A 27932-nucleotide genomic window follows, 5' to 3' on the forward strand; every position below is an offset into this window, starting at 1 on the left:
CCACCTCTCGCCAACATCAGATATTGTGGAAAATGCAGCAAGCGCCACAAGCACAAGAAGCAGATATTGCTCAGCAGCCTCCAGCCTTGTCACGAGGCACCTCCACCTTCCCTTCAGTTTTCCAGATGCCCACTCCTCTGTCATTCTGCAACTACTCAGGGTGTAAGTTAAAGAGCTCCTTTCTCCTCTCCAAGTGTTCAGGAAAAGGATTCATCAGCCAGGGAAGCAGAGAGCAAGTTGGGTCTCCCAGAGTGACAGGAGGAATCATGAAGGGAACATGTGATGAACGTCTGTAGCAGCACCTGGCACCAATTCTAGCCTCATTGCCGAAAAGAAGGCCTGAGTGTCAAACAACATTGGCATCGTGGAACTTTCCAGACCACCCCACATTAACGCTGGTCGAACATTCCCACAGTGATCAACCAGGCCTTGCAGCACCGTGCCCAAATATGCTTTCCTGTTGACGAACTCTGAGATCTGGTACAGGGAGGCAAACAATACACATATGGGTACCATTAGTGGCCCCAATACAATTCAGGAGCCCCAGCCTTTCAAATTATTCAATAACTTCCTGTGAACTGCCAAATTTTAAGATCTGGGCTAGCAGCACTCTCTGAATAGTAGCACATGGAAATGCCATCACTGGAGGTTTTTAAGAGCAGGTTAGACTAAGACGACTTCCTGAGGTCCCTTCCAGTCCTACAATTCTGATTCTATGAGAGCCCCAACAGTTGATTTACCAACACCAAACTGGTTAGCTGTTGCCCAGAAGCCACTGGGAGAGTAGCAAGCTTCCAGACAGTGAAGACCACAACACTTTATGCTGAAGGGAACTCTCCAATTGGTGCCCTGCCACTTCTGCTCATGGGCCAGCTCTGCACAGTATTCTAGGTACGGGGCCTTTGTCATTCTGAAGTTCTGCCACCATTGCTAGTCATCCTTGGTCTGCATGACTATCCTGTCCCACAAGTCACTGCTTGCTGTTCAAGCCCAGAGAAAGTCCACTGAGGAAATGTTCCAGAAAATGGTCTTGCAGAAGTAACTATTTGCTTTTGTCCTCCTCCTCTTCTATTTGCGTCACCCATATTGGTGCAGCACCACCATGGCTGTCTCTCAAGGCATCCAAAGGCACCCACCCGGCTGCTTGACTGCCAATACCTGTGCATCAGCCTGTTCATGTATGAGTGTCAGGATCACATGTTCCCTTCATGATGCCTGCCAGAGGCTTGAAAATGGTGCTGGCTCACAAAAGCCAGATGAATGATGGGACGACACGAGAGTAATCCTGAAATGTGTTAGTTTGACCCCAAGTCCAAGAATTCCAGTGGCTTTGGGTCGCTATCCCACAATGCACCAGGAGAAAAACCCAGAATACACAGAGCCAAGCGGCAGAACATAGTAGCATGGTACATCTGCCCAGAATGCAGCACTGTGTGGATTCAATTATTCAAAAGGGGAGGATCTTAAACCGGCATAACAAAGCAGTGTGGTAGTACTGCTTTCAGAATAGTTATTCCAGATTAAAGTGGACAAACATAATACAAAATATATTTCAGGTGTTGACAAGTTCTTAGCTAGCCTTAGTCAGGGCAATTATTCAGTTCTCCTCCTAATGCATAATAAGGGGTGAGCTTTCTGTGCAGCTTTTCCCACACTCAGGGTTTTTACAAGGCATTTCTCTCTTGTGGATTCTCTGATGAGAATTAAGATGTGAACGGCTGCTGAAGGTCTTCCCACAGTCAGGGCACTTATAGGGTCTCTCTCCTGTGTGGATTCTCTGGTGTATAATAAGGGCTGATTTTACACGACACCTTTGCCTACAGTAAGGACATTTATATGGTTTTTCTCCCGTGTGGGTTCTCTGATGCGTTATCAGGTGAGAAGAGCAAGTGAAGCCTTTTCCACAGACAGGGCATCGATAGGGTCTCTCTCCCGTGTGGATTCTCTGATGTACAATAAGGGCTGAGCTGTCACTAGATTTTTTCCCACAGTCGGGGCAGCTAAAGGGCTTCTCTCCCGTATGGAGTCTCTGATGTCTAATAAGGTCTGAGCTTTGATTGAAGCTTCTCCCGCAGTCGGGGCATTTATAGGGTTTTTCTCCTGTGTGGATTCTCTGGTGTTTAATAAAGGTGGAGTTTGCAGTGAAGCTTTTCCCGCATTCCTGGCATTTATAGGGTCGCTCTCCAGTGTGGATTCTTAGATGTGTAACCAGGTTTGGGCTCTGGTTGAAGCTCTTCCCACACTGGGGGCATTTATAGGGCTTTTCTCCTGTGTGGATTCTTTGATGTATAAGAAGGTGTGAATGACTACTGAAGCTTTTCCCACACTCACTGCATGTGCTTGGTCTCTCTCCCAGGTGGATCCTCTGGACTCTGGTTTTCTTGAGGTGCTTCAGACCTCTCCCACAATTAGTGGATTTATCCACTTTCTTCACCGGCTGGTTTCCCAGCAGCCTCTCTGTGCTACACTGACTCTCACAGGTTTTTCCTTGCCCAACACTCCAACAGATGTTTCCTTTGGATCTTCCTAATAGTGTCCCATGCTGTTCCACTTGCTCAGGACCTCCCAGCCGAGGATTTACCTCTTCATGCTCAATCTTGATCCCATCAGCTGTTGGGATAAAGAGAAAATCCAGAGATGAATCATTCTCTGTGCTGAGAAGTAAGGAAAACTCAGAATGGAGAAATGCAAGGGTGGGGGTAGGAATAAACCAAATTAATTGTTGGGCAAATGGAAAAATTCAGGAGTTGAATTCCCCCAAATTCTTTCCCAGAGTTGAGAGAAAGGAGGGAACCAACTGAGCCACCACATCCCACCTGAACATGCAGAGGAAAGGGTGATCAGCAGGGAGGAAGTTAATGTCAGGTGTGAGTCAGGGTGCGTGGGAAGACATAAATGACATATTTTGTGGATATGACACCTACTGGAGACAATCCAGAATTAGGAGCGTACATGAGGACTTTGTGAGAATCACAGCTGTTCCTTCATTCAGCAATGTTTTCTGAGTTGATTTTAACTACACCTTTACCTGCGTGGCTATATCTCAGGATTCCCCTTTCCTCTGAGCCCTCGAGATCCGTGAGCCACGGTTCTTCTCCCCGTTCCAGCTGGGAGATCACTTCAGGTTTGGGAATCGGAAATCCTGCTTAAGGGGAAAGTAAACAGGTGAGAAGTCCTATGGCTTGTGTTATACTGGAGGTCAGACTATGCAAGTACAGTGTCCCTTCCAGTCTTATCCTCTACGATTCTATGAGATCAAGGTGAATAACGTGTGTGGAGAATGGTTCCACATAAAAGTTTAATAATTTTGACCCAGTCACTGTTTGTGCTGGTGGAACACGCATGGGAACATGGTCACAGAGATCCTTGGGGAGTCACATGTATGTATGTGGGGTGAGAGGGCTATTGCACCCTTAGGACTTCCAGACACTGGGGAATTGGATTGCTAAGACATAGCCTTGATGCTAAGTCCTTTACTTGCTTCTAAATCTCCAGAGATCTCTCTCTGGATAGAGCCAGTGCCAAGAAGGGAAGGGAAACAGAGAGTCTGTATGCACATGGGGGTGTGACTACATGTAACCCACACACCTTCTGGGTGTGGTGTTCTGTCCCCTCTAGTGGCATCGTGACCACTTAAAGAGATTAATGATTTGTTACAGCCTTAGCTAAGAGTCATGTGGCTATTAGCTCGTGGTAGAGGCTCATGCATTTAGCTTCAGAGGGTCCCAGGTTCGATCCCGCCTGCTAACAACCGGGATCTGTTGGTGTTACATATGGACAGGCAAATTCTGCCTTTCTGCCCTTTGAAAGCTCTGGGGTTGGAGGAATTAGCATCTCCAGTATGTATCTGGCTCTCCTAACCCCAGTGAGGAGGTGTGGAGGAAGCCAGTCTCTCTTACTCAATTCTGGGCACATTCCCCTCAGAGCCGACAAAGGGAAATCAGACCCATACCAGCCACGTGAGAAAGATTCACCCAGCAGTGGAGACTTGCAAAATGGGCTGAGGCTTGGTTGTTTTGGGTAAATTTAAAAGGGCCAGCCTCAGGAAAGCATGCTGGGAAAAAATAAAAGTTTCTCACACAAGGGTGTAATTCTGCACTGGGGCAGGTTAGCAGGAAGCAGATAGTCACCAAAGAAGTTGCCCTGGTAAGAGTTCCTCTGTGCTGTGCCTGGCACCGCTATCACACAGGCAGGCAGGGTGGGGGTGTAGCCTGATCCCCTTTAAATCTAAGGGACCAGGAAAGAACCTTGAGCAGAAGCCAACCAGGGACTTCAGAGACAGCCCCCATCCCCCAGCTTCTTCTTCCTGAGGGGACAGGGATCCTTACCCAGCGAGGTCACATTCTCATAATTCTCCTGCATGACGTCCCTGTACAGAGCTCTCTGACCCGGGTCCAGCAGAGCCCACTCCTCCTCGGTGAAATACACAGCCACCTCCTCGAAGGTCACTGGCTCCTGAAAATGACAATTGTCCCCCATTCAGTAACTGCTGCCCCAGCCCCAATCCCACTAGAGACGGGGAAGGAGGGCCAAAATAAGTAAAAGCTCTGGGAGGAGCACAGTAAAACAATCCCATCGCATGCAGAGCAACCCGGAAGTTTCCGGGCGTGAGGAGAAAGAGAGTCCTTGTCACTCCTAGCCCAGGGGGAGAGGGTCATTCGCATTTATCACACACCTACTGATAAAGATGGAGACCCACAGCAGGGTCCAGGGATAGAGCCCTAGTTCCCAAATACCTCCCCCATTCCCCGCAGCGGGATGTGAGGAGACGGGGGAGGATTAAGAACTAAGGATGCAGGCCATACTTACAGGATGGGGGACTCTGCCCCAGGAAACAGTGACTCTGAAACAAAGATTTCGGGGTCATGATGGATAATCAGCTGAACACAAACCCCATATGCGATGCTGTGGCCAAAAGAGCTAATGTGATCCTTGGATGCATAAATAGGGGAGTCTCAAGTAGGATCAGAGAGGTTATTTTACCTCTGTATTTGACACTAGTGCACCACTACTAGAAGCCTGTGTCCAGTTCTGATGTCCACAATTCAAGGAAGCTGATAAATTGGAGGGGGTTCAGAGAAGAACCATAAGAATGATTGAAGGATCAGAAAACCTGCCTTAAAGTGAAAGACTCAAGGAGCTCAATCTATTTAGCTTAACAAAGAGAAGGTTAAGAGGTGACTTGATTAAGGTCTATAAATACCTACATGGGGAACAGAAATGTGATAATCAGCTCTTCATTCTGGCAGACAAAGGTATAACATGATCCAATGGCTGGAAGTTGGAACTAAACAAATTTAGACTGGAAACATGGCATACATTTTTAACAGTCAGAGTAAATAACCATTGGAATTATTTACGGAGGGTCATGGTGGATTCTCTATCACTGGCAATTTTAAAATCAAGATTGGATGTTTTTTCTAAAAGATCGTCTCTAGGAATTATTTTGGGGAAACTTCGCCTGTGTTATACAGGAGGTCAGAGTGGATGATTACAATAGTTTCTTCTGGCCCTGGAATCTATGAATTCTGCCTAACGGGGAAATTGGTTGCAAATCTGAAGTTTTGAAGGCAATTTGTGGGAAAGTGAGCATGAAATGGTAGATTTCATGATTCTAAGGACAATAGACTTCAAACAAGCCGACTTTAACAATTTCAGAGAATAGGTAGGTAAGGTCCCCTGGGAAAAAATATAAAGGAAAAAGGAGTTCAGGACAGCTGGCAGTCTCTCAGAGAGACAATATCGAAGGCACAACAGCAAACTATTCCTATGTGAAGGAAAGACAGGAAGAACAGTAAGAGGCCATACAGTTCCACTAGGAACTCTTTAATGAACTGAAAATCGAAAAGGAATCCCCGACAAAAAGTGGAACCATCGACAAATGGCTAAGGATGAGTACAAAATAGCACAACCGTGAAGGGACAAAAATCAGAAAGACTAAGGCACAAAATGAATGACACTAAGCAAGGGTCATGAAAAACAATTAAGAAAAGGTTCTATAAATACATCAGGAACAAGAGAAAAATAAAGGAAAGTATAGGTCCTCTGCTTAGCTGGGAAGGAGAGCTAACAACAGACAACACCAAGAAGGCTGATGCATTTAAGGCATATTTTGTTTCAGTCTTCACTAAAAAGGTTAATTGTGACCAGATACTAACACAATTAATATTAACAGCAAGGGGGAAGGAATGTTAGCCAAAATATGGGAAGAACAGGTTAAAAAATATTTAGATAAATTAGATGTGTTCAAGTTGGTAGGGCCTGATAAAATTAATTGTAGTATACTAGCTGAAGCAATTTCTGAACTATTAGTGATTATCTTCAAGCACTCATGGAGGAGAAGATGAGGTCCCAGAGGACTGGAGAAAGGTAAACATTGTATCTATCTTTAAAAAGGAGGAAAACCTGGGCCTGGAAAATTATTGACCAGTCATCCTAACTTCAATGCCTGGAAAGATACTGGAACAAATAATTAAACAATTAATTTGTAAGCACCAAGAAGATAATAGGGTTATAAGCCAACATGGATTTGTCAAGAACAAATCATGCCAAACCAACCTAAATTTCTTCTTTGACAGGGATACTGGTCTAGCGGATATGGGGAAAGCTGTAAACATGATATATCTAGATTTTAATAAGGCTTTTGATACAGTCCCACATGACATTGTCATAAGCAGATTAGGGAAATGTGGTCTAGGGAGGTTGTGGAATCCCCATCATTGGAGGTTCTGAAGAACAGGTTGGACAAACACCTGTCAGGGATAGTCTAGGGCAGGGGTAGGCAACCTATAGCAGGGGTGCCGAAGGCGGCACACAAGCTGATTTTCAGTGGCACTCATACTGCCTGGGTCCTGACCACCAGTCCGGGGGGCTCTGCATTTTAATTTAATTTTAAATGAAGCTTCTTAGACATTTTAAAAACCTTATTTACTTTAAATATAACACTAGTTTAGTTATATATTACAGACTTATAGAAAGAGACCTTCTAAAAACATTAAAATGTATGACTGGCGCGCAAAACCTTAAATTAGAGTGACTAAATGAAGACTCGGCACAGCACTTCTGAAAGGTTGCCGACCCCTGGTCTAGGTTGACTTGGTCCTGCCTCAGTGCAGGAGGCTGGACTAAATGACTTGTCACGGTCCCTTCCAGCCTGACATTTCTGTGATTCTATGATCTCTCCTGGGGTGGCAGGTGTGGATGTCCCTTTCACATTCCTCACCCTTGTGTATTTACTGCCTTTGCCTCCTTCCCAGCACATACTCCTACCTGAGCCGCTGCTACTGCAGTCGTTTCCCTTTCCCGTCCCCCAAGAGCATGGGACGATCCGGAGTGAAACACGGACATTATTCTGCAGCCTGTCAGGGCGAGAGGGAGGTTTCAGAAGGGACTCTAGTCCATTTCACTCCCCTAGTCTCCACAGGGCCTTTCTCTGCAGACAGACACTCTAGATTGTGGTTCAGGAAAAACCCTGGGTCGCTTTACTACTGCACACACCTGGACCCTTTCACCAGGACTAAACCCACCAAGACATTTTTAAACCAACCCCCTCCTTCCCCAGGAATAGAGTCTCTGAAGCAAATGCTAGAAAAGAGCAGAATCAAAGAGGGATCCCCCTGACATTGTCCTTGAGGGGATTTTATATCAATATTCAATAATTTGAGAGAAAAGTGCAAAATCTGAGATTTTTATATAAATATTTGGTAAATAAACAGCAAGAGCGTATTCCCAATTGACACAGGCAGCCGGGAGCCCTGGCCCCAACCTCTTTACTAGAGGCTGAGGGGAGGAGGATGGAGACGGAAGGTTCTGTGATGGTTGGAGGGGGCAGCAGTGGGGCAGGGACAGGGGCAGGGGCAGGTGACTGACAGGCAGCTCGAAGTTGGGGGGAGGTGAGTTGGGCTGGCAGGAGCCGAGAGAGGGAAAACTGTGGCTGGACAATCTCAGCTGAGGGCACTTACCCACCCACTTGCCCTGCTTGCCCCTCCAATCTGGGTTACCGACTCAGGGCAGGTTTCCCTCAAAAACGAAGAGAAGGTGCTGAAGTCAAAAAAGCCTGGGAAAAGTACCCAGTCTGAGCAGATTCTTAAATCAGTGTTCCATAAATGGAGAAAAAGAACAGCAAAATTTGAATGGATTTTATGTCAACATTCAATCATTAGAGAGAAAATGGCAAAATTTGATGAGATTTGATATTCACGTTTAACAGTTAAAGAGCAATGAGAGATGTTAGAATGATATTCAATAATTAGATGAGAGAGTAGGGAAGTTTGAGAGATTTTATATCAGTATTTGATAATAGGTGATGGGTCAAAATCGGAGTGCATTTTATATCAATATTCAAAATTTGGAGAGAAAGGTGCAAAATCTGAAGAGATTTAATATGAATATCAGGTAATTAGAGAGACAAGGCAAAATCAGAGGGATGTTAAATCATTAATAGCCAACTAGAAAATGGGGCATAATTTTAGAGGATAATATGTTAATATTTGAGCACTCAGGAGAAAATTGGCTAAAATCTAAATATTCAATAATATGAGGAAAAAAGCAGCAGCAATCTCCAATTGTGGGAGAGAAAAGGAGAAAAATCGGAGGAAATTGTATATGAATATTCAATAAATAAAGAGAATGGCCACCATGTTCCCACAGTCAAACGCATCCCAGTGCTCTCCCAAACTCTAACCACTTGCCATATTCTGACACCCCAAATTAAAATCAGGAGAATTTGCTGCATTTCAAAAAGGAAAGACACCCCCCCAAATCTGAGTGAGGGGGTTATATCAGGATTTGAGAATTAGAGGAGAAATAGCAAAATTGGAGGGGATTTGACATTAATCTTCATAATGAGAGAGGAAAAAAAGGCAAAACCTGGGGGATTTCATGCGATTTTTTTTTTTGGTAATCAGAGAAAGAAAAAGGGGAAAACTGAATCGCTTTTTTCTATCAATATTCAACAACTATCTGAATAATGGCAAAATCTAAAGGCAACTTTATATTAATATTTGAAAACGAGAGATTAAAAAGTGCAAAATGAGGAGCGTTTGTGTCTCTACTGAATAATTAAGAGAGAGGAAGAGGGAAATCTGTGGAGATTTCTCACCCATATTTGATAGTGAGAGAGGGACAACATAGGTGAGGATTTTATATGAGTAGTCAATAAGTAGTTAGAAAGTGCTGGTTCTCCACACCTCCTGCACCCTTCATTCACATGGACAGCCAGGAGTCCTGGATGATGATGCTTTCACAGGAGAAGCAGGCGCAAGGGGTGGGAGAATGGAGCTGGAAGGTCCTGGGCAACTGGGAGTGGGGAAGGAACCAGAAGGTAGCGTTGCAGTGGGAGGTGGCGGTAGCAGGGTAGGAGCAGTTGGTGTGTTCATAATATTCAATACGTTTGTGAAAATGGAGAAAAATCTGTAGAGGATTTTTATATCCGTGCAGTAGAACTTAGATTTTATCAACCCCCGTCTTAAGAACGTCCAGTTACATGAAATCATTTTTCTGATAGAAATAAATGTATATAATGAAAGTGATATTAATGAAGAACACGTTGACATTGCTTCCCATTCTGATGCCCTGGAAATGGCCTTGCAGTGGTTTGAAAGACAAGAACAAAGCAACGTAATATTAAGACATTCGCTTCTATGAACTCCTCAATAAAAATTACTTCATGAAATAGGAGTTCTGTTGTATTTAATAATTAGTTGGAAGTTTAACCCCAGTCAGCCAGGGTTCAGCCAAGTGCCCCTTAAGCAGCTGGGTGTTGCCACTCCCCCATGTTCTACAGCGCCCTCATCCCCACAGGGTCCCAGCACTGTCTATCCAGGCCTCAGCCTCACAACTTGCATTTGTTAGGAGTGATTCTCTCTTTCTCCCCAATGAGAAGAGTGTGGGGGGGGGGGGAGGAGGTTAAATTTAATGTTTTATTTATTTATTTGGGCCCGGATCCACCCAAGTCTCAATTTTAGGTACCACTGCAATCCACAAAACCTCTCCTCAGCGGCTGCCACACCCTGTAGGTGCCTAAACTCACTCTCAACCTAAGATTTTTCAGTAAAAAGTCCCCATGGTACCTACCATATGTTTCTGTCTCTGAGCATGTGCACTGCTCCCTCATTCTAGGTGTCTAGACCCTTATCTCCCACCCTGAGTGATCCATGAATTGGGGAAAAAGAGACTTTTGGCTGCCTAAGTCATAAGCAGGTCCTGTATGCAGAGGTCGCCTATATCTACACGAAAGAGCTTGGTAGGGACAAGGGCGGACACTCTTGCTTATAATATTTAACCTGCTGGTGAGAGTACTCATCTGGGATGTGGGAGACCAGCAGGTCAAGTCTCCTGTCTGCCTGATGAGAAGAGGGTTGATCAAGGGTACTCTATGTCCCAGGAGAGTGTGCTAACTTCTGATTCTCACTTTCTTTCTCTGGGCCAATTAATATTAATTATAGTGGAACAACTTAATTAGGAGAGACGGAGGGCGGGGGGGCCACATCAGAATGTCCCCTAGCCCAGTCATTACAGCACTCTCCGTAGGGGTAGCAGACTTGAACCTGGGACTCCCAACTACCTTAACCAGTGGGCTAAAGACTGTTAAGAATGATCCGAGGAATGGAAAGCTTGTTGTATGAAAGGAGACTTGAGGAGCTCGGTTTGTTTTCCTTAACCAAAAGAAGGTTGAGAGGAGATATGATTGCTCTCTTTAAATATATCAGAGGGATAAATACCAGGGAGGGAGAAGAATTATTTCAGCTCAGTACTAATGTGGACACGAGAACAAATGGATATAAATTGGCAGTCGGGAAGTTTAGGCTTGAAATTAGACGAAGGTTTCTAACCATCAGGGGAGTGAAATTCTGGAACAGCCTACCGAGGGAAACAGTGGGGGCGAAGGACCTCTCTGGCTTTAAGATTAAGCTTGATAAGTTTATGGAGGGAATGGTTTGATAGGAGAACGTGATTTAGTCAATAGGTCAATAACGTGCGACCACTGGTAATTAGTACCGAGGGTCAATGTTGGGATATTGAAAGTCTTTTTCCTGAGTGTCTGGCTGGAGAGTCTTGCCCGCATGCTCGGGGTTCAGCTGATCGCCATATTTGGGGTCGGGAAGGAATTTTCCTCCAGGGTAGATTGGTGGTGGCCCTGGAGGTTTTTCGCCTTCCTCCGCAGCATGGGGCAGGGGTCGCTTGCTGGAGGATTATCTGCTACTTGAAGTCTTTAAATCAGGATTTGGGGACTTCAACAGCTGAGTCAAGGGAGAGAATTATTTCAGGAGTGGGTGGGTCAGCTTTTGTGGCCTGCATCTTGCGGGAGGTCAGACTAGATGATCATAATGGTCCCTTCTGATCTTTAGTTCTATGATTCTATGATTAAGGTATATCTACACTACCTGCCGGATTGGCGGATAGTGATCGATCTATCGGGGATCGATTTATCATGTCTAGTGTAGACACGATAAATTGATCCCTGATCACTCTGCCGTCGACACCTGTACTTCACTGCGGTGAGAGGCGGAAGTGGAGTTGACGAGGGTGCAGCAGCAGTTGACCCACCGTGAGGACACAAAGTAAGTCGACCTAAGATATGTCGACTTCAGCTATACTATTCTCATAGCTGAAGTTGCGTATCTTAGGTTGATCCCTCCCCCCAGTGTAGACCAGGCCTGAGAGAGGCAATCCTCCTCTCCTGGCTGTTCTGGGTGGTGTGTGTTTGTGGCTGTGCACACTACCAGTTCTGGTCTCTGCAAACAGAGAAGCCCTGATTTCTCCCTAGTTTGTGGATCGCAAGCAGGTTGGTGCCTCCATGCAGGTGGGTCTTAGGTGCTGAACGCCAAGCGAGGTGTGGTGTTTAGGACACATCCCTCTCATCAGCTTCTCCCATGGGCTGACTTAGGTGGCTCCAGTCTGGCTTTTGTGGAGCCCGTTCTAAGCACCTATCGCTCCCCATTCATTGGATAGGAAGCCTAGGGACAAACACAGGCTTTGTGGATCACAGTGTTGTTACCTAAGCCCTTTTGTGGATCCAGGCCTCAGATGCCAGCTGCAGTTTGTGGGCTGGTTACTGAAAGCAGGTCTAAGAAGCCTGCTGGCACTGGGAATGCAGATGGGGGATGTTCGTGGTGGTTTTGAGCTCTTGTGGGAGTTTGTCCCATGGCTGCAGAAAGCCGTCTCCTGCACAGAAGCGCTTTCCCTCTGCCACAGACAGCTCCTTTTGCCTGAGGAGTCGAGTTGTTGCCGATGGTCATTACCCCAGAGCGTCAGGCAATCTTTAGGATTCCTGGGTCTAGACAGAGTGCCTTGAAGATAAAGGGCAGACTATGAATAGAGGGAGGCTCCTGGCTTTTATGTTCATTAAATTATGGGCAAGACAGCAAATATGTCAATTTTAATGTACGTAAATGGGAAAACAGTTTCCTGCTGAAACAAGGGTAAGTGGCTGTAGATAAAAAGGGTAGAACCTCCTCTCCCATCTGAGATTTTATATTGAGAATTATTAGTGAGAAAATAGAGCAAAATCTGAGAGGGATAATTGGCCAAGAAAAGCCAGGCCCCCACTCAACATGATGGTATTTCTCTGTTTGGATGTAATAATAGCTTTTGAACACTGCAGCCGATCAGTTCCAAAATGTCAGGAAATATTCTGGCCATCAGTGGGTAGGATATGGATCATGATGAAAATCAGAAAATAGGAAGGGGGAAAGAGGAGACACATAACTGGAGCCCATGGCATCTGGTTAGCACACACATCACCTTTAACCAGGACTGTAATTGTCTATAGATCATTGACACCTTCCACTAAAACAACAGCCCCAACTCAGCTCTGCCCTTTGCCCAAATAGAGTTTAAAATGTTGCAGGGAGTCCTTGAAATAGAGGCGGACAGGGGAGGGGAATTGAGGTATGCAAGGAGCTCTAGATAGGTGCAATCCGTTCCTACGACAGAAGCAAGATAGCATGTGTCCCCTTTTTTAAACTGAACTAATTTTTTTAGCACCCATCATTGCAATATCTTGGGGCTGTATTTTCAGAGGTGCTGCGCGGCACCCACCGCTCCAGCTGAAGTCAATGTGAGCTGTGGGGGCTCAGCACCTCTGAAAAATCAGGCCCCCTGTGACTTGATTGAAAAGGGAAGTGATTTTTATTGGGACAGTTTGAACAGTTTTGCATTAGTTTGTTTCTGTGACATTTAGCCCCAAACATTTTGAGGAAAAAATCTGTTTGTCCGAAAGCTCCCACTACCCTTGGGAATCATCCAAACAGCCCCCACCACCAACAGGAGAGACAAGACTTAACCACCATTATATGTCTCTGGAGGAAAACAAACAAACAGAATTATTGTTTCCATTTTTAAATAAAGACCCTTCCTCGCCCACAACTGATCATTTATCTACCAGAGGGTTACGCTCTTTGGTGCTTCTTTAGACCAAGTTCATTGCACACCAGCATTTCCTTGCTCTTATCCATTCTCCCCCACAAGTGCCCTGCGTTCTACACTCCCATCCCCTTCTATTTCAAAGACTCCCTAGAACCCCAATGCCAGGGGTTCTGTGTGTCACAGAGAGGAGAATGGGGACATGCCAGGGACTCCTTGTGTCCCGTTTCACTCTTTTGGTTTTCCAGATTTCACCCAAATCAATAGGGTTCTGTCCTTTGAGTCCTAGAACATTCTCTGAAATCCTGGAATCGATCAGGTGTGGCAATCAAAAGTTAACGTGTTACAGACAGACTGGAAAATGATATTGAGCTGAATGCAGGCCCTCACACGCTCAGCCAAAAATCCTGGGCAAGAATCAGGTGTAATTTGCCGTATTCTTGAATGTTATAAACTTCCTAATGCTCCAATCCTCCACAGAGTCTTTTAGGCTTAAGACTCCTTTGTAATACTAAAAAAAGAAGAAGAAAATCCCATCCAGGTCTTTTTTAATGTACACAAGGAAGCAAAAATCAAGAGAAAACCAATTTTGTTTTGTTTTGTTTTATAAAGTCATTCTTAAAAACCCTGGGTGCATCCTCTCACCAGCTCATCTAAGTTGCAGTTGAGCAGCTATAAGGATTAGGCTGAAGGCAGCAGGATCTGGCCAAAGATCTCTTTCCCACAACAGTCTAATCACACCTTTCTGCTACTAGTTTATTATAGTAATGAACAACATGCTGATGGGAACATAACATGCTAACACTGGGGACTGAAATGTAGCCCTTTGGGAATGAAATTGGGCAGCCCTTTTCTCCCTGGCAAAGCATCCTTGTTTGTAGAGCTGTGGTGAAGTCCTGGGAGTGTCAAACAGAGGTTTATTATTGGAAATTACAGGCTTTTTTTGAAACACAATATATTCCCTTAAGAGTTGGCTATTCAGAATCCCCTCACTCTGCCTTTAGCCATCGGAAAGGAATAGCCAATTTCCTCCGATTAGCAAAACCATTAAGGGCCTGATCCTTCCAAGAAAACCATATGCATCGTTTTAGAAGGTGTCACATGATTTGCAGGAAGGAACCCTCAGTCCAAGCCAGGTTACACATGATGTGTCGGATGGAGCAAACATATCCCGCTCAGCACTTTAACACTGGGGAGGTTTACTGGCTTCTGTGGAATCGGAATGAACCCCATGGTTATTTCTCAGGGACTTGATAATGTGGAGAGATTTTTAAAACTATGAATAATCCCTCTCCTCTGTGCCACCCACTCTTCTCTCCCTGTTACTTCTCTAAATGTGCAGAGATGGTTAAAATCTGACACATTTCTTGTTGTCCCCCCATTCACTCCCTCCTTTTTTCTATCCATCCCTGTCTGATTTTTCACCCCTTTCCTTCCTGACATCCCTGCCTGCCACCCAGAGACACAAAATAGAATCCCCCACGGGAGCCAATTCATGACCTCACTGCAGCCCCTCTGAACCACTGTGCTCCCCTTTCCTCCCCTGGTTTTGCTCCTGGAGCAGACCCCAGGCAGGGGAGCCCAGCATCTTCATTGTTAAGGCCGGTGAGATCCCACCCCCAGCTGCATTAACAGGGCTCAGGCATGGTTGCTGGAACTAGGGGTGCGACCGCACCCCCCTCTTGAAGTAGTGTCCATCACATGCAGGATTCACAGTTTGGTTCAATAGTTCTCAGCACCCCCACTGCACAAATCGTCCCAGCATCCTTGGCAGGGTTGTCTTGTGCAGCGAGTCATTTTCCTGCCCAATCCCCTCCCCTTCCCCCAGTTCTCTCCCAGTCACCTGGCATCTCCCCTGCAGGGGCTGGTGTCGGCAGGCGCAGCAAGAGCAGCAGGAACATCTTGCAACAAACTGCAGGGCCTTTGATTGCTGCTGCTGCTGCTCTGTCGTCTTCCTGTGCCCTTAGATACCAACCCGGGCTGCAGCACGTCCCAGGCAGGGACTGGAGTGATCTTTTCCAGAGCTGGGAAAAACTCAGGCATGCTGACCTCCCCCATCCCCCGACACACACACAGCCCTCTCCTCCTTCTTCCCCCACTGCCCAGCCCTGCTCTCCTTCCCCAGTGGGTCTGTCCCCCTCCCCTCCCTGCCCGGGATCAGGGGCTCTTGTCTGGGGAGGGTTTCCTAGCCAGAGCTGAATTCACCGAGTGTCACAAACACCCCATGAGCGGCCCCACAGCTCTAGCAGATTTGGTCTCCCCTCCTCCCGCACACGCCCACGGATCTGGCCAAGTGCTGGCTTTGTGTTTGCAGAGGAGCCATGGCCCAGCCTGGAGCCTGCAGGATGCGCTCAGCTGTCCTGGGGGCCCTCACCCCCCTTCCCCGGACTGCTGGGATGAGGGCCTTTGCTGCCAGACTACAGTGTCAGAAACTGCTTCCCCGGCACACTGTGCTACATATCAGAAACGGACACCGAAGATGCCTTTTTAAAATTTTGCATCTCCATTAACAAAAAGAAACAAGCATCAAGGTAGCAAATTCTGCCAGAAGAGAAAAGTCTCCCTTTCAGAATTTGCCACCTCTCACCTTTCTCTGCCCGGTTCTGACCCCTGCAATGTTCTGTGAACTTCTGGCCTCCCCTTTCCCCTAGAAGTAGCAGCGTGGGGAGATGGATGAGCCTGCAGAACCTTCCCCACTTCTGCAAGCAGCCTGATATACCCCAGTGTGGTTCTCAACCTATTTTCCATTGCAGGCCACACATGCAGCTCTCTGTGTATTATGTGGGCTGCATCCCTGCAATATATATGCGACCTTTCTGGCCCTGAGGATGTCACATGGGCTGTAGCCCTGTGCTGATTGGGTTGCAAGTAGTGGAACCATTGGTTTAACCCATGATGTAAGCCCATTGTTGATATCCAGTCTTTGGTATTTAAATGGTCAAACACTTAGGAAATAGTTAAAATTTTGATCTGTAAGGCTATGCAATTTTGGCTAAGGGTGGGTAAGTTGCTATAATTTTAAATTGTTGCTTGAAAACTCATTCACCAAAAAATATCAATGACTCAACTTAATTTTTCCACACCGTCCACGTTGCTGTGGTGTGACTATGTTGTTGCAGCTCCAGTAAAGTATTTGTCTTGTCTGCTCATCCGAATAAACTAGTTAGTAGGCCTGTGTTTCTGGATGTATGTTTGGTATACCAGCGGAAAGCCATAAGAAATGTAAATCTTGAATTGCTCTAGTTCAGCCTGTCTGTTGATAGAGGTCACAATGATGATCAATAAGGCAGCACAAAGACACTGAAAGTTTGCAGTGACGCTGTGACAGGTGTGTATACATTTGTACAGGGAAAAAATTGGGACTAAAACGAAGAGAATGTGATAGGCTTGGATGGATTCAATTTTTATGATAAATGTTGGTAAATAATTTCACTGCACACACACAAACCAATTCAAATATTTCTACCAATAATTATTTACACGTACAGGTAGGCAAAGTAAGAAAAATGCTTCTTGATAACTTATAGAGTGTGGTTTAAGGATATTTACTTTGTATATTTCGACATGTGATGTGTTTTCATTGTTAATAAAGCTTTAACACAATTTAATCACAATATCTACTGTCATTTAATAATTATTGTCTGACCGCCCCATAATTCTGAACTGTGAAAATTTAAATCTATAAAAATCCAAAAGTATGTTTAAAAAAATCTATATTATCAGTTGAAATAAAAAAAAATTGAATTCTGCCAAGCCTATATATAACTTAAATACTAAGTGTTAAATTCTCAAAAGCTCTTAAGTGACTTAGTAGCCAACGTGCCACTGGAAGTCGATAATATATGCTCCAAAATCATGTAGGCATTTATGGAAATTTCATAAAAGTATATGTGAAACTATTCCACTGGTAATAAAGCTTAATGCTCTTTTGTTGTCGTTAGGTTTTGTTTTCTGTTTTTTCTTTTTGTTACTCATTTAAATGGGAGTGCCACACACAGAGGAAATTTCATTGTCACCAACTAACAGGAGTGGGTGGGTCAGCTTTTGTGGCCTGCATCTTGCGGGAGGTCAGACTAGATGATCATAATGGTCCCTTCTGATCTTAAGTTCTATGATTCTATGAACTATTCTGCCCATGGTCCAGGGTTAGATTGCTAACCTGGGATGCAGGAGATTTGGGGTTACATTCCTTGCTGTGCCACAGACTGTGGGCTATTGACTTAGGCCCAGACCTACAAAGTGAGTTAGGCACTGACACCCCAGATTTAGAAGCCTAAATCCCAGTGTTAGATGGCATCCCACAAAACCCCTGCTCAGCTGCTGCCTAATCCAGTAGGTACCTAAACTCACTCAGCACCTAAATTTTTGCAGTAAAAGTTCCCTTGGCATTTAAGTCACTGCCTCTGAGCGTGCATGCTCCTGCCTCACTCCAGGACCTGGTCTATACTACAAAGTTAGGTTGACATATGCCACCTTGCATTGACCTGATTGTGCAGGTGTCTACACTTGGTCTCCCACCAATGTAAGCTGAGCTCTCCTTTACACTGACATAGTAACACCACCTCCCTGAGCAGCGTTGAGCCATGGTCGATGTCCAGAGGCCAACGCAATTGGAATGTAGACACTGTGATACCTATGTCAACACAAACGCTCCTCCAGCAGCGGTCCCACAATGCCCAATGCTGACCTCTCTGGTCACAATTGTGAACTCCACTGCCTAGGGGTCACAGAAACAGGAAGCCACCCGCCCCTTTAAAGCCCAGCAAAATTTTTAAATACCTTTTTCTGATTGTCCATCTTGATGAGCACACCTAGGAGCTCTCAGTTGTTGTGTGTAACTGCCCAGCTGACCATGCCGGCTACGTGTTCCAGGCACACTCCAGCCTGGAGTAGACAGGGGAGACTGGATCTCCCAGGCCTACAGGGAGAAGAGGCTTTGCAAGCACAGCTATGGACCAGCCAGAGAAATGTGGACATCTCTGAGAAGATTGCATGGAGCATTCAGGAAAATGGGCACGACAGGAACCGGCAGCAGTGCCGCATGAAAGCAAAGGAGCTGCGGCAGACATATCAGAAAGCCATAGAGGCCAATAATCGATCCAGTGCCAAGCAACAGACCTGCTCCTTTTACAGTGAGCTGCATGCCATATTTGGCGGATACCCCACCACTACCTCACACACCACTGTGGATACCTGGAGCATCCTGAGTTCCAGGTCCCAGGTGTGAACAGCAAGGAGGAGGAAGAGGAGGAGGATAAGGGACATGCTACAGGGAGGTTCAGCTGTGCCATAAGCCAGGATCTCTTTGAGACTCCACTAAAGTCCAGTGAGTCCCAGCAGTCGAGCAGAGTAGAGCCCGATGCAGGGGAAGGAACTTCAGGTGTGTAAATTTATTTTCCAAAAAAATGATAGCACCCCCAATTTGGCAGGATACAGCTATTGACTTTTCATTAATTTACTCGTGCTAGAAGAGGTAGCTGGGTACAGGAGTGGCAGAAGTGCCCTAAAAGTGGGGAGGGCCCACAAGCACCCAAACTGTGCCCCCGCCTTCTGCACCACGCTGTCCCTGAAGCTCCGCCCTCACATCACCCATTCCTCAAGCTTCTGCCCTCACAATGCCCCTTCCCCAAGATCCCACCCCCAGGGCCGGCTTTAGGAAGTGCGGGGCCCAATTCGAACAGTTTCAACGGAGCCCCGGCAGGGATGAATAAAAAACACACATGTAAAACAACACGTGGGGCTTGTACTCACCGGGTGGTGCTCCGAGTCTTCGGCGGCAGGTCTTCACTCACTCCAGGTCTTTGGCGGCACTGAAGGACCCGCAGCCGAAGTGCTGCCGAAGACCCAGAGCAAGCAAAGTGCCGCTGAAGACCCGGAGCACCACCAGGTGAGTAAAAATTAAAAAGGCGCCTCTAGCCAGGGAAGGGATTCTCACTGGGCATGGGGCCCTCTTAGGCGCAGGGCCCGATTCGGGGGAATTGGTGGAATAGGCCTAAAGCTGGCCCTGCCCACCCCTGCACCATATGTTCCCCCAACTCCGCCCCTGCCCTGCCCCTTCCCCAAAGGCCCCACTCCTGCGTCGCCTTTTCCCCTCAAGAGCCCGCCTCCCACTCACTCCTCTCTCCACCTCCTGCCCCCATTACTCACCCTTATCACCGTTAAAAAGTGGGAGGGTCATGGCTTCCCAGCCCCCCCGTTCCAGCACCCCTGAGTGGGTAAGCAGAGCAGTTTGTTTATGTACACGGAGAGCTCCCTTGAATCCTCCTGAGAGATCTCGAGTAAACTTTCACAGGGGTGCTCTGCAGTTCTCTCCCCAAGGTTTCTAGAGATGTCAGTCTTATCTCTTCCTCCACGATAGGACACTTTCGCCCTACTGTGGTAAACTGGCTAGTGGCCTATGGGCCTGGGTGGTTTTGTTACCCTCAGGAGATACCTGGTGAGATACCAGCTAAAATCACACCCGCCTCTGGGAAACGGTGCCAGTATTGACTGCCAGTGCCCTATACTCAGTTTCATGCTACCAAGCAATTCCCTCCTTGTTTCCCTCTTCCCAGGTGGGCCATACGCACCATGGCTGGTGCTGTGAGAAGCGTGGTGCACAAGAACTCCCAAGCGGAACTGCCCATAAGCATGTCTTGTTTAAAATGTCAGGGGAGCGAAGGGAGTTCTGAATCTCAACTTCCACTTTCTGTTGTGTCAATCGTGCCTGTGTGTGTTTTATCCAGACCTACTGCCCCCCTCGAGGGGTTCCCCTTTCGCACCTGCAAAACACCTGAGCCAGAGAAGTAGGAGAAAGAAGTGAACTCAGGATGACATGTTCAGTGAGATCCTGCAAGCCAGGATGCTGCATCCAATAGTGAACAGAGGCCTGTAGGATGAATATTGTAGACTGTGTGGAGAAGAAAAGAATGGACAGGAGAAAGGCACAGGAAAAGCAGAGGGAGATGCACTAGGACATACTGGGGCTTCTCTGGCAGCAAGCACAGATGCTGCAGACTCTTGTGGATCTACAACTTCAACAAACACGGGCTTGCCTCCCTTTGCAGTCCATGGAGAACTCCGGGATAGCACCTCCCTACGCCCCCCTCCAACATTCCACATGACATCAGGGGCTGCATCCATAGCCATATCACTCCGGGGGACATTAAGGAGAACCTCAGCATCCCATACATAAACCGTAGCTCTCAACAGGTCAGTGTATGTGTAGCTAAAATGGACACAAGTGTTCCTGCCCCTTCTTTAAGCTCTGTTCTAGACATGTATTAAGGGCTTAACATATTTACTTTTAATTTGCAAATAAATTTTAGTGTTTTCATTGCTCAATAAAATTGTATTGTTTGGAAAACAATTCATCTTTATTAGTCCCCAGCAGACGTTGCACAATGCCTGACAGTAGTGAAAGCACCCACTTACATGTTGTCATGCACTGCGACACAACTCACAAGATCAGCGACAAACATAAAGGTACAGCAAGCATCACAAAATTGCATTGTCAGTGTTATATTCATAGATGTAAACCAAGCACCACACAATGCCTAGCTGGCCCCAAAACAGAAGGGCCAGGTGGAGCACAGTACACCACAACACATTACTGTGGCTCATTATTAAAGCGCTCTTTCAAAGCCTTCCTGAGCTGTATAGCTCTGCGTTGAGATATTCTAATAGCATTAGTGTCTGGCTGTTCAAACACTGCAGACAGCCTCTCCACTTCTACCCCTGCTGCAGCTTTTCCCCCTTTGTGTCACAAAAATTATGCAGGATACAGTTGGCAACTAACCATTGGGATATTTTTCTCACAGAGGTCCCATCTTGTGATTAAACAAAGCCAGTGCCCCTTCAGTCTACCAATAGCACGTTCAATGGTCATTCTACATCTGCTGAGCATGTCGTTGAATCTTTTCTTGGTGCTGTTGAGGTGGCAGTCGGGGGGGGCACCTTGCTCATTCTGCTGTCTAGGTGCTCGCTCTGCTCCACCAGCCGCCCACCATTCCACTCTGCCGGCTGCCCTGCCGGGGTGAGAGGTGAGCTCACGCAGATGCACCTCTGAACTCTGGGTCTTCCCTGACCAAGGACGACCACTGTGAGTAGGGTGCCCTGGAGGGAGAAGGGAGGGGCACGTTAAAGGAACTTTTGGTTGCTGGAATTAAGAACCTGAGGCCAGAGGACACAGCCCAGCATATTGCCTCTTAGAGGTGCTCAGGGGTGTAATTGTCCCAGGTTACTGGGCAGGGGCTGGAGCCGGTTTTGTGTTGTATTGTTGAAAAGGAACCCCTAGCTATTCAACCCAGCCCTTGTTGCTGCTGACTCCACCTGGCAGAAGGGTTACATGTACCTGCTTAACATTACCTACGTAACTTGTCCCTTTGATTTAACTGTCTTGCACTCAGGTGTTTGCAGCACTGGGACCTCTGAAGAAAGAGCCCTGAAAGATGGCTAATAGAAGAAGTTATACATTTAGTGAGACTCGCTTTCAACAAACTTTCCTTTGCCAGCAATAAAGTATCTGGATCCTCTCTGCTAATTGGACAGGATCCACCTACTGATTTGGGAATTGCTGTCTCTTGTTTCAGCTCTGCTAGAGAAGTGCGCCCCCTACGGGAAGCCAGTCTCACTGTCAGAGACAGCACATTTTCTGCTGAAATCCTCCTCAAGGGAGACACCAGAGAAGACTATAACCAAAGTAAACACACTGTTTAGTGGCTGGTTTGGTCTGTTTTTTCTTCCATAATAAATTGCTTATTGATCATAACTCTGTGTTCTCTTGGTGCTTTAAGACAGAGTCTAAGTCACAGTAAGAATCTTTAAGAGACAAATGGTGTCAGATCCTGGCATTTAACCAACCTGATTTGTTTCTGCAAACCATGGGCCTCTCCTCAGCTGGTGCAAATGGGCATGCACCCTAACTCACCTGTAAACGCCCCTTTCATACCCACCTCACACAGCTCAGCAATGTAGTAGGAAGAGAGCCTGAGACATAAGCTCTTGTATCAGAGGCCTGGTATGAGGCAGAACCTGCTCACAGAATCTGGCAAGAACAGGGCTGATATTGCAGAAATACACATTCCTAAGAAGTGCTAGATACAGAGTGCTTACCCAAACACATGCCGATATCAAGTGGTACCAGAATATCCCGATATCAAGGATGATGCAAAAACATTCCCCAAGGATAACAAGAACACACTGACCCCTCCTAAAAGATAAGGTCAGGATGACAGTACATAATAGAGATGTTTTGATCAAACCAACATGTACAAGGTGATGGGTAATAACTCCCCACATCAGGGGGCAGTAACTGTCAGAGGCAGTACTAACTTGTTTGTATCGGGGTATAAAGATGTATCTCAGAGGGAGTATCTTTGTCTGGGCTAGGGAGGAATGGAAAGTCCCGCCGTTCACTGAGCTGGTCCATTGTTATGGGCATACATACATTAGTGGTCCGGTAGAGTCTGTTAGATACTAGTACTGTGCTTTGTCGACAATAAACCTGGCCTGGTGCCTTTGTCCCTTAATGGATCTTGTGGTCATTGGGCAGTTCGCTTGAGGTCTGCTATACTGGCTGTCTGCACAGAGCTGGGGCAGCACTCAGGAACAACACACACCCAGCCGAACATCTAACCACAAGCTCCATCCCCAGCCAACCAACTGCTGAAGGGCAGAGCTGGGGTTGCAGGAACCCCTCCTCAAGGAAACTCAAGCTGCTGTTTCCTGGGGAGACAAGTGTCTCTGTCCCCTTTCCTCAAGACTGTTGCACCCCTGGTACCTCCCCTGACTCTGGCAGATGGCTTGACCCCACCCTGCTCAGGGCTACTGCTCCCCCAGGGACAAACCCATTTACTCCTGTGAAGTCTCAGCTGAGCTGTAAGAGCTGCCCAAGTACAGAGTCGTTCCCAGCACCCAGATCAGGGGCAAGGTCTCTCGAAGGCTGGGTCTCTGATGTGCAGCAGGAGCCCACCATTCTAGCCTTTGGACAAGGACAATGTTCTCTCCCCTCTGAGAGATCCCTTGGCCAGTTTGTCAGAAGTAGGCACTGGAGGTCCCCAGCTGGAAACACCTTCAGCCTGATTTTCAGAAAGTGCTGAGCAGCTACAGCACCAAGTGAAGTCAGCAGGATCTGCAGAACATGACAACCCCGGCTGGGGGAAATGAAGCTCAAAGAGACTTCTCAGGAAGTCTCCAACTTCCTTAAAGGCCATTTTTTTACTCCTAATTCCAGACAAAGGAGTCTGGAGAGACTCCTGTGTCACATCAGGGTCGGGTCACCAAGGCAAACACAGGAAGTCCAGGGGGTTCAGATTCATGGGAACCACGGAATAAGGTAAATTTACAGCAGGGTCAGTGTTTCCAATCCAGCGGAGGCTTTTATTCCCCTGGGGACATCTGGGGGGTGGGGGTGGGGGTGAGTGGGGCAGGGAGAGTTTCTATTGTCCCCATACAGAGCACTGCAGTAGATGGGGACAGAGCGTGACCAGATGGATTTTTAGCTTTGCCTTCTTCCTCTGCTCTTAGAGTTGGGGCCTTCCCCACTCTTGCCCTTCCCACCATTCTCCTCCTCTGCCCCCCACCCTTCTCCGTTATTTGCCCAGCTCACTGGGATGGGTCTGGAGGGCCCATGTGGTTCTGATTCAGAGTTTCCCCCTTTGTCACATATGACTTATTGCTAGGGGTCCCATGGGGAGGGCCCTGGAGTCTCTGTCAGAGCTGAGTGGGATTCGGGGGATACTCAGAAGGAGTGGGATGCGGGAGGGTTCTGAATACGCAGAGGGGGTGGCCGGGAGTACCAGGCATAAGAGGCAGCATGGACGGGGGGTTGAAGAGGGTCGCTGGTCATTGTAGGAGTCAGGAGACTGTGTGATGGATGGGCAGTGCTGAATGGGCTCTTAGGCTCCCACTAGGGACGGGTTTGGTCACATCTGAAAGGATCAGGTCCAGATCTGTGTTTGCTTCTTAGCCCTGGTAACCTGACTCAGCATCTCAGCTCCCTGCGGACAGGAAATCCAGTCTCTGGCCCTAGTGAGCCATAGAACTGACCCATACGGACTAGAGAGAACTCTAAAGCCGGTATCGCCCGACACCTCTACTCCTGCCAGGCTGCCAGATGTTGCTGCAATGAGCTTGGGTAACTCAGGGAATTACAGACTGCACAAAAAACACCCTCCCGCCCCCCGGCTCCCAGCTCTCTCCCCACAAACCCCAAATAACTGATTCACTCGCCTCAAGCCTCTTTCTGCTTCCTGCAGCCTCATTCCCAAAGCACCCAGCACCATCCCCCCTTCAGTGCTTCCCCCGCACAGACAGACCTCTCCACCACAATGCTCCAGTGAGGTTTATTGCAATTTTTTTTAATGCTGCAGAGTTTCAAACATGGTCCGTCATGGGTTCCCATCCCGCCTGGCTTCACTGGTGGTCTGAGCACTCTCTGTAAGGTCGACATTTCCAGTGTTTCCCATGTGGAGTCTCCGATGTTTCACAAGGGCTGAGCTCTGCCTGAATCTTTTCCCTCATTCCGGGCATTTATAGGGTCTCTCTCCAGTGTGGGTTGTCTGATGTCTAATAAGATGGGAGCTGTTGGTGAAGCTTTTCCCACAGTCAGAACAGTTATAGGGTCTTTCTCCCGTGTGGATTCTCCGATGCTTAGTAAGGGCTGAGCTCTGACTGAACCTTTTCCCGCAATCAGAGCAGTTATAGGGTCTCTCTCCCGTGTGCAGTCTCTGATGCGTAATAAGGGTTGAGCTACCCGTGAAGCTTTTCCCACAGTCGGGGCATTTATAAGGTTTCTCTCCCCTGTGGATCCTCCTGTGGGCAGCAAGGTTGGTGCTCCGACAGAAGCTTTTCCCACAGTCTTTGCAATTGTAGAGTTTCTCTCCCGTGTGGATTCTCTGATGCTTGAGAAGGTCAGCACTCACAACGAAGCTTTCCCCACAGTCACATTTATAGGGTCTCTCTCCTGTGTGGATGCTCCTGTGCGCAGACAGGGCTGAGCGCTGGCTGAATCTCCTCCCACAGTCGGGGCATTTATAGGGTTTCTCTCCCGTGTGGATCCTCTGGTGGGTGATAAGGGATGAGCTGTTCCTGAAGCTTTTCCCACAGCCTTTGCATCTGTAAGGTCTCTCTCCTGTGTGGATCCTCCGATGAACAGTCAGGGCTGAGCTGACACAGAAGCTTTGCCCGCACTCAGGGCATTTATAGGGCCTCTCTTGCAAGTGTAGTCTCTGATGTTTAAGCAGGGTGGAGCTCTGCCGGAAGCTTTGCTCACATTTGGGGCATTTATAGGGTCTCTCTCCGGTGTGGATCCTCCGATGTGCCGTGAAGTTTGAGCTCACTCTGAAGCTCTTCCCACAGTCGGGGCATTTATAGGGTCTCTCTCCCGTGTGCACTCTTCTATGTTTGCTAAGATCTGAGCTCACGCAGAAGCTTTTCCCACAATCTTTACATCGATAGGGTTCCCCTTCCACGTGGATTTTCCTGTGTACAGCGAGGGCTGAGCTCCAGGCAAATCTTTTCCTGCAATAGTCACATTTGTAAGGTGTCTCTCCCGTGTGTATTCTCTTGTGTTCAGTAAGGATGGAGCTCCGCATGAAGCTTTTCCCGCAGTCTTCGCATGTAAAGGGTTTCTCTCTCGTGTGGCATCTCCGATGTGTGACAAGCTGTGCCCGCCAATTGAAGCCTTTCCCGCAGTCGGCACACTTATGTGGCTTCTCTCCTGTGTGCATTCGCCGATGAATGGCAAGGCGTGAGCTCCAGTGGAAGCTTTTCCCACAGTCAGGGCATTTATAGGACTGACTCTCACTGGCTTTTTCCTTTTCATGATTCTGGGAAAGGTCCCCTTTGGCGCTTCCTGATAACATCCCCTGCAGTTCCATTCGCTCAGGACTTTCCTGCTGAGGTCTGTCATCTTCATTCTCCTTTCTGAACCCATCAGCTCCCTTCTGAATCCAGACGTGAGTCATTCCCTGTGCTGCAAAGGTGAATGGCAAATACGGGTAAAACAAACCAAACCAAACCAGCTGATAAGCTCAATACCCAGCCAGCAAAGGAGAAGGAGCAGAGGGACCAATTCTGCCTCCTCAGCCCATCTGAACGTGGAGGAGAGGTCACTACTGGCTGGTCCAGTCAGGATGGATGAGAGGCCATAAGTGACGTCTACCATGAGGGTATGACACCTGCTGGCTATTTTTCTAACTGAGCTGAGAAGAGGCAGGGGTTGGAGAGCTTAAAGGGGCATTGGAAGTTTTGGGGTTTGGTTTGACTTATTCCTCATCTATGTGGGAATCGCTCAGTGTCTCCTTTTCTGAAGAATCTTGAGAGTCTGGGGCACTGGGTTCTCCCCTTTGGTCCATGTGGGAAATGAGCACTAGTGAGGTGTTCGGGGGGCGGGGGGTCCTGCTCATAGGATGGAAAGGTGTGATTATCAGAGTTTGTTATAGCTCCATTGACCCTTTCCCAGAGAGAACATCCTGCCCGGTCCCATCCAGCCTCTTTCTTTGCAGGAGGGACATTTCATCCTCAAAGATGGGAAAATGTTCATGAAGACCCCATGGGAAAGCCTAATGACTGGAGGGAAACATGCTGTGTGTCTCCTGGAATAAATTTAGGAATCCCCAAACATGGGGAATTGATTACTTGGTCAGAGAACAGATAATAAGCCGCTTGTCACAACACTGCAGAAGGCCAGAGAACCTCAGGGGAGGGAACCAGCCAGGCCAAGGCAGGGGACACAAGGAGTCTGTGACTATTGAAGCCCTGTGGATCTTCAGATACTCCGATGTGTAGGACAGATAGGAAGTATGGCAAGAGACCACCCTGGCTTCACCAGGAGATCTTCAATTATCCAAAACTCAGAAAAGAGTCCTACAAAAACTGGAAACTAGGTCAAATTACAAAGCATGAATATAAACAAATAACACAAGCATGTAAGGAATTAGGAAAATTAGGAAAGCAAGATTAAACTAACTAGAGACAAAGGGTGACAAGAGAACATTCTACAAATATATTAGAAGCAAGAGGAAGATGAAGGACAGGATAGGCCCATTACTCAACGAGGGGGGCAAAACAATAACAATAAACGGGGAAATAGCAGAAATGCTAAATTACCTTTGTGTATTTAGTTTTCACCAAAAAGGTTAGTAGCGATTGGATGCCTAACATAGTGAATGCCCGTGGAAATGAAGTAGGATCAGAGGCTAAAATACAGAAAGAACAAGTTAAAAATTGCTTAGACAGGTTAGATGTCTTCAAGTCACCAGGGCCTGATTAAATACATCCTAGAATACTCAAGCAGCTGACTGAGGCGATAGCTGAGCCATTAGTGATTATATCTGAAAAGATACGGAAGACGGGAGAGATTCCAGAGGACTGGAAAAGGGCAATTATAGTGCCAATCTATAAAAAGGGAAATTAGGACAACCCGGGGAATTACAGACCAGTCAGCTTAACTTCAGTACCCGGAAAGATAATGGAGCAAATGATTAAGCAATCAATTTGCAAACAGCTAGAATATAATGTGATAAGTAACAGTCAGCATGGGTTTATCAAGAACCAACCTGATAGCTTTCTTTGACAGGGTAACA

General features: G+C 47.1%; 2 protein-coding genes and 1 long non-coding RNA gene across 3 annotated transcripts in view; all 3 read right to left on the bottom strand.

Moving 5' to 3' along the window:
* LOC123345053 (zinc finger protein 883-like) overlaps positions 1-27932 on the bottom strand; it is a 902586-nt gene that overhangs the window by 574757 nt on the left and 299897 nt on the right. The window lies entirely within an intron of this gene.
* Positions 287-27433, bottom strand: LOC123345717 (zinc finger protein 271-like). The gene is given in 4 exon segments (XM_044982747.1): positions 287-2610; positions 3029-3145; positions 4329-4413; positions 24759-27433. Coding segments are annotated over 4 exon segments (2757 nt in total). The 5' UTR covers positions 26313-27433; the 3' UTR covers positions 287-1609.
* Positions 4410-15414, bottom strand: LOC123345089. Its single transcript, XR_006572712.1, has 3 exons — positions 15209-15414; positions 7270-7358; positions 4410-4455 (listed from the first exon to the last, which is right to left on the bottom strand). It is a non-coding gene; the product is annotated as an uncharacterized LOC123345089 (long non-coding RNA).

The sequence above is a fragment of the Mauremys mutica genome, chromosome 12, assembly GCF_020497125.1.
Source record: "Mauremys mutica isolate MM-2020 ecotype Southern chromosome 12, ASM2049712v1, whole genome shotgun sequence".
Classification (NCBI taxonomy): Eukaryota; Metazoa; Chordata; order Testudines; family Geoemydidae; genus Mauremys; species Mauremys mutica.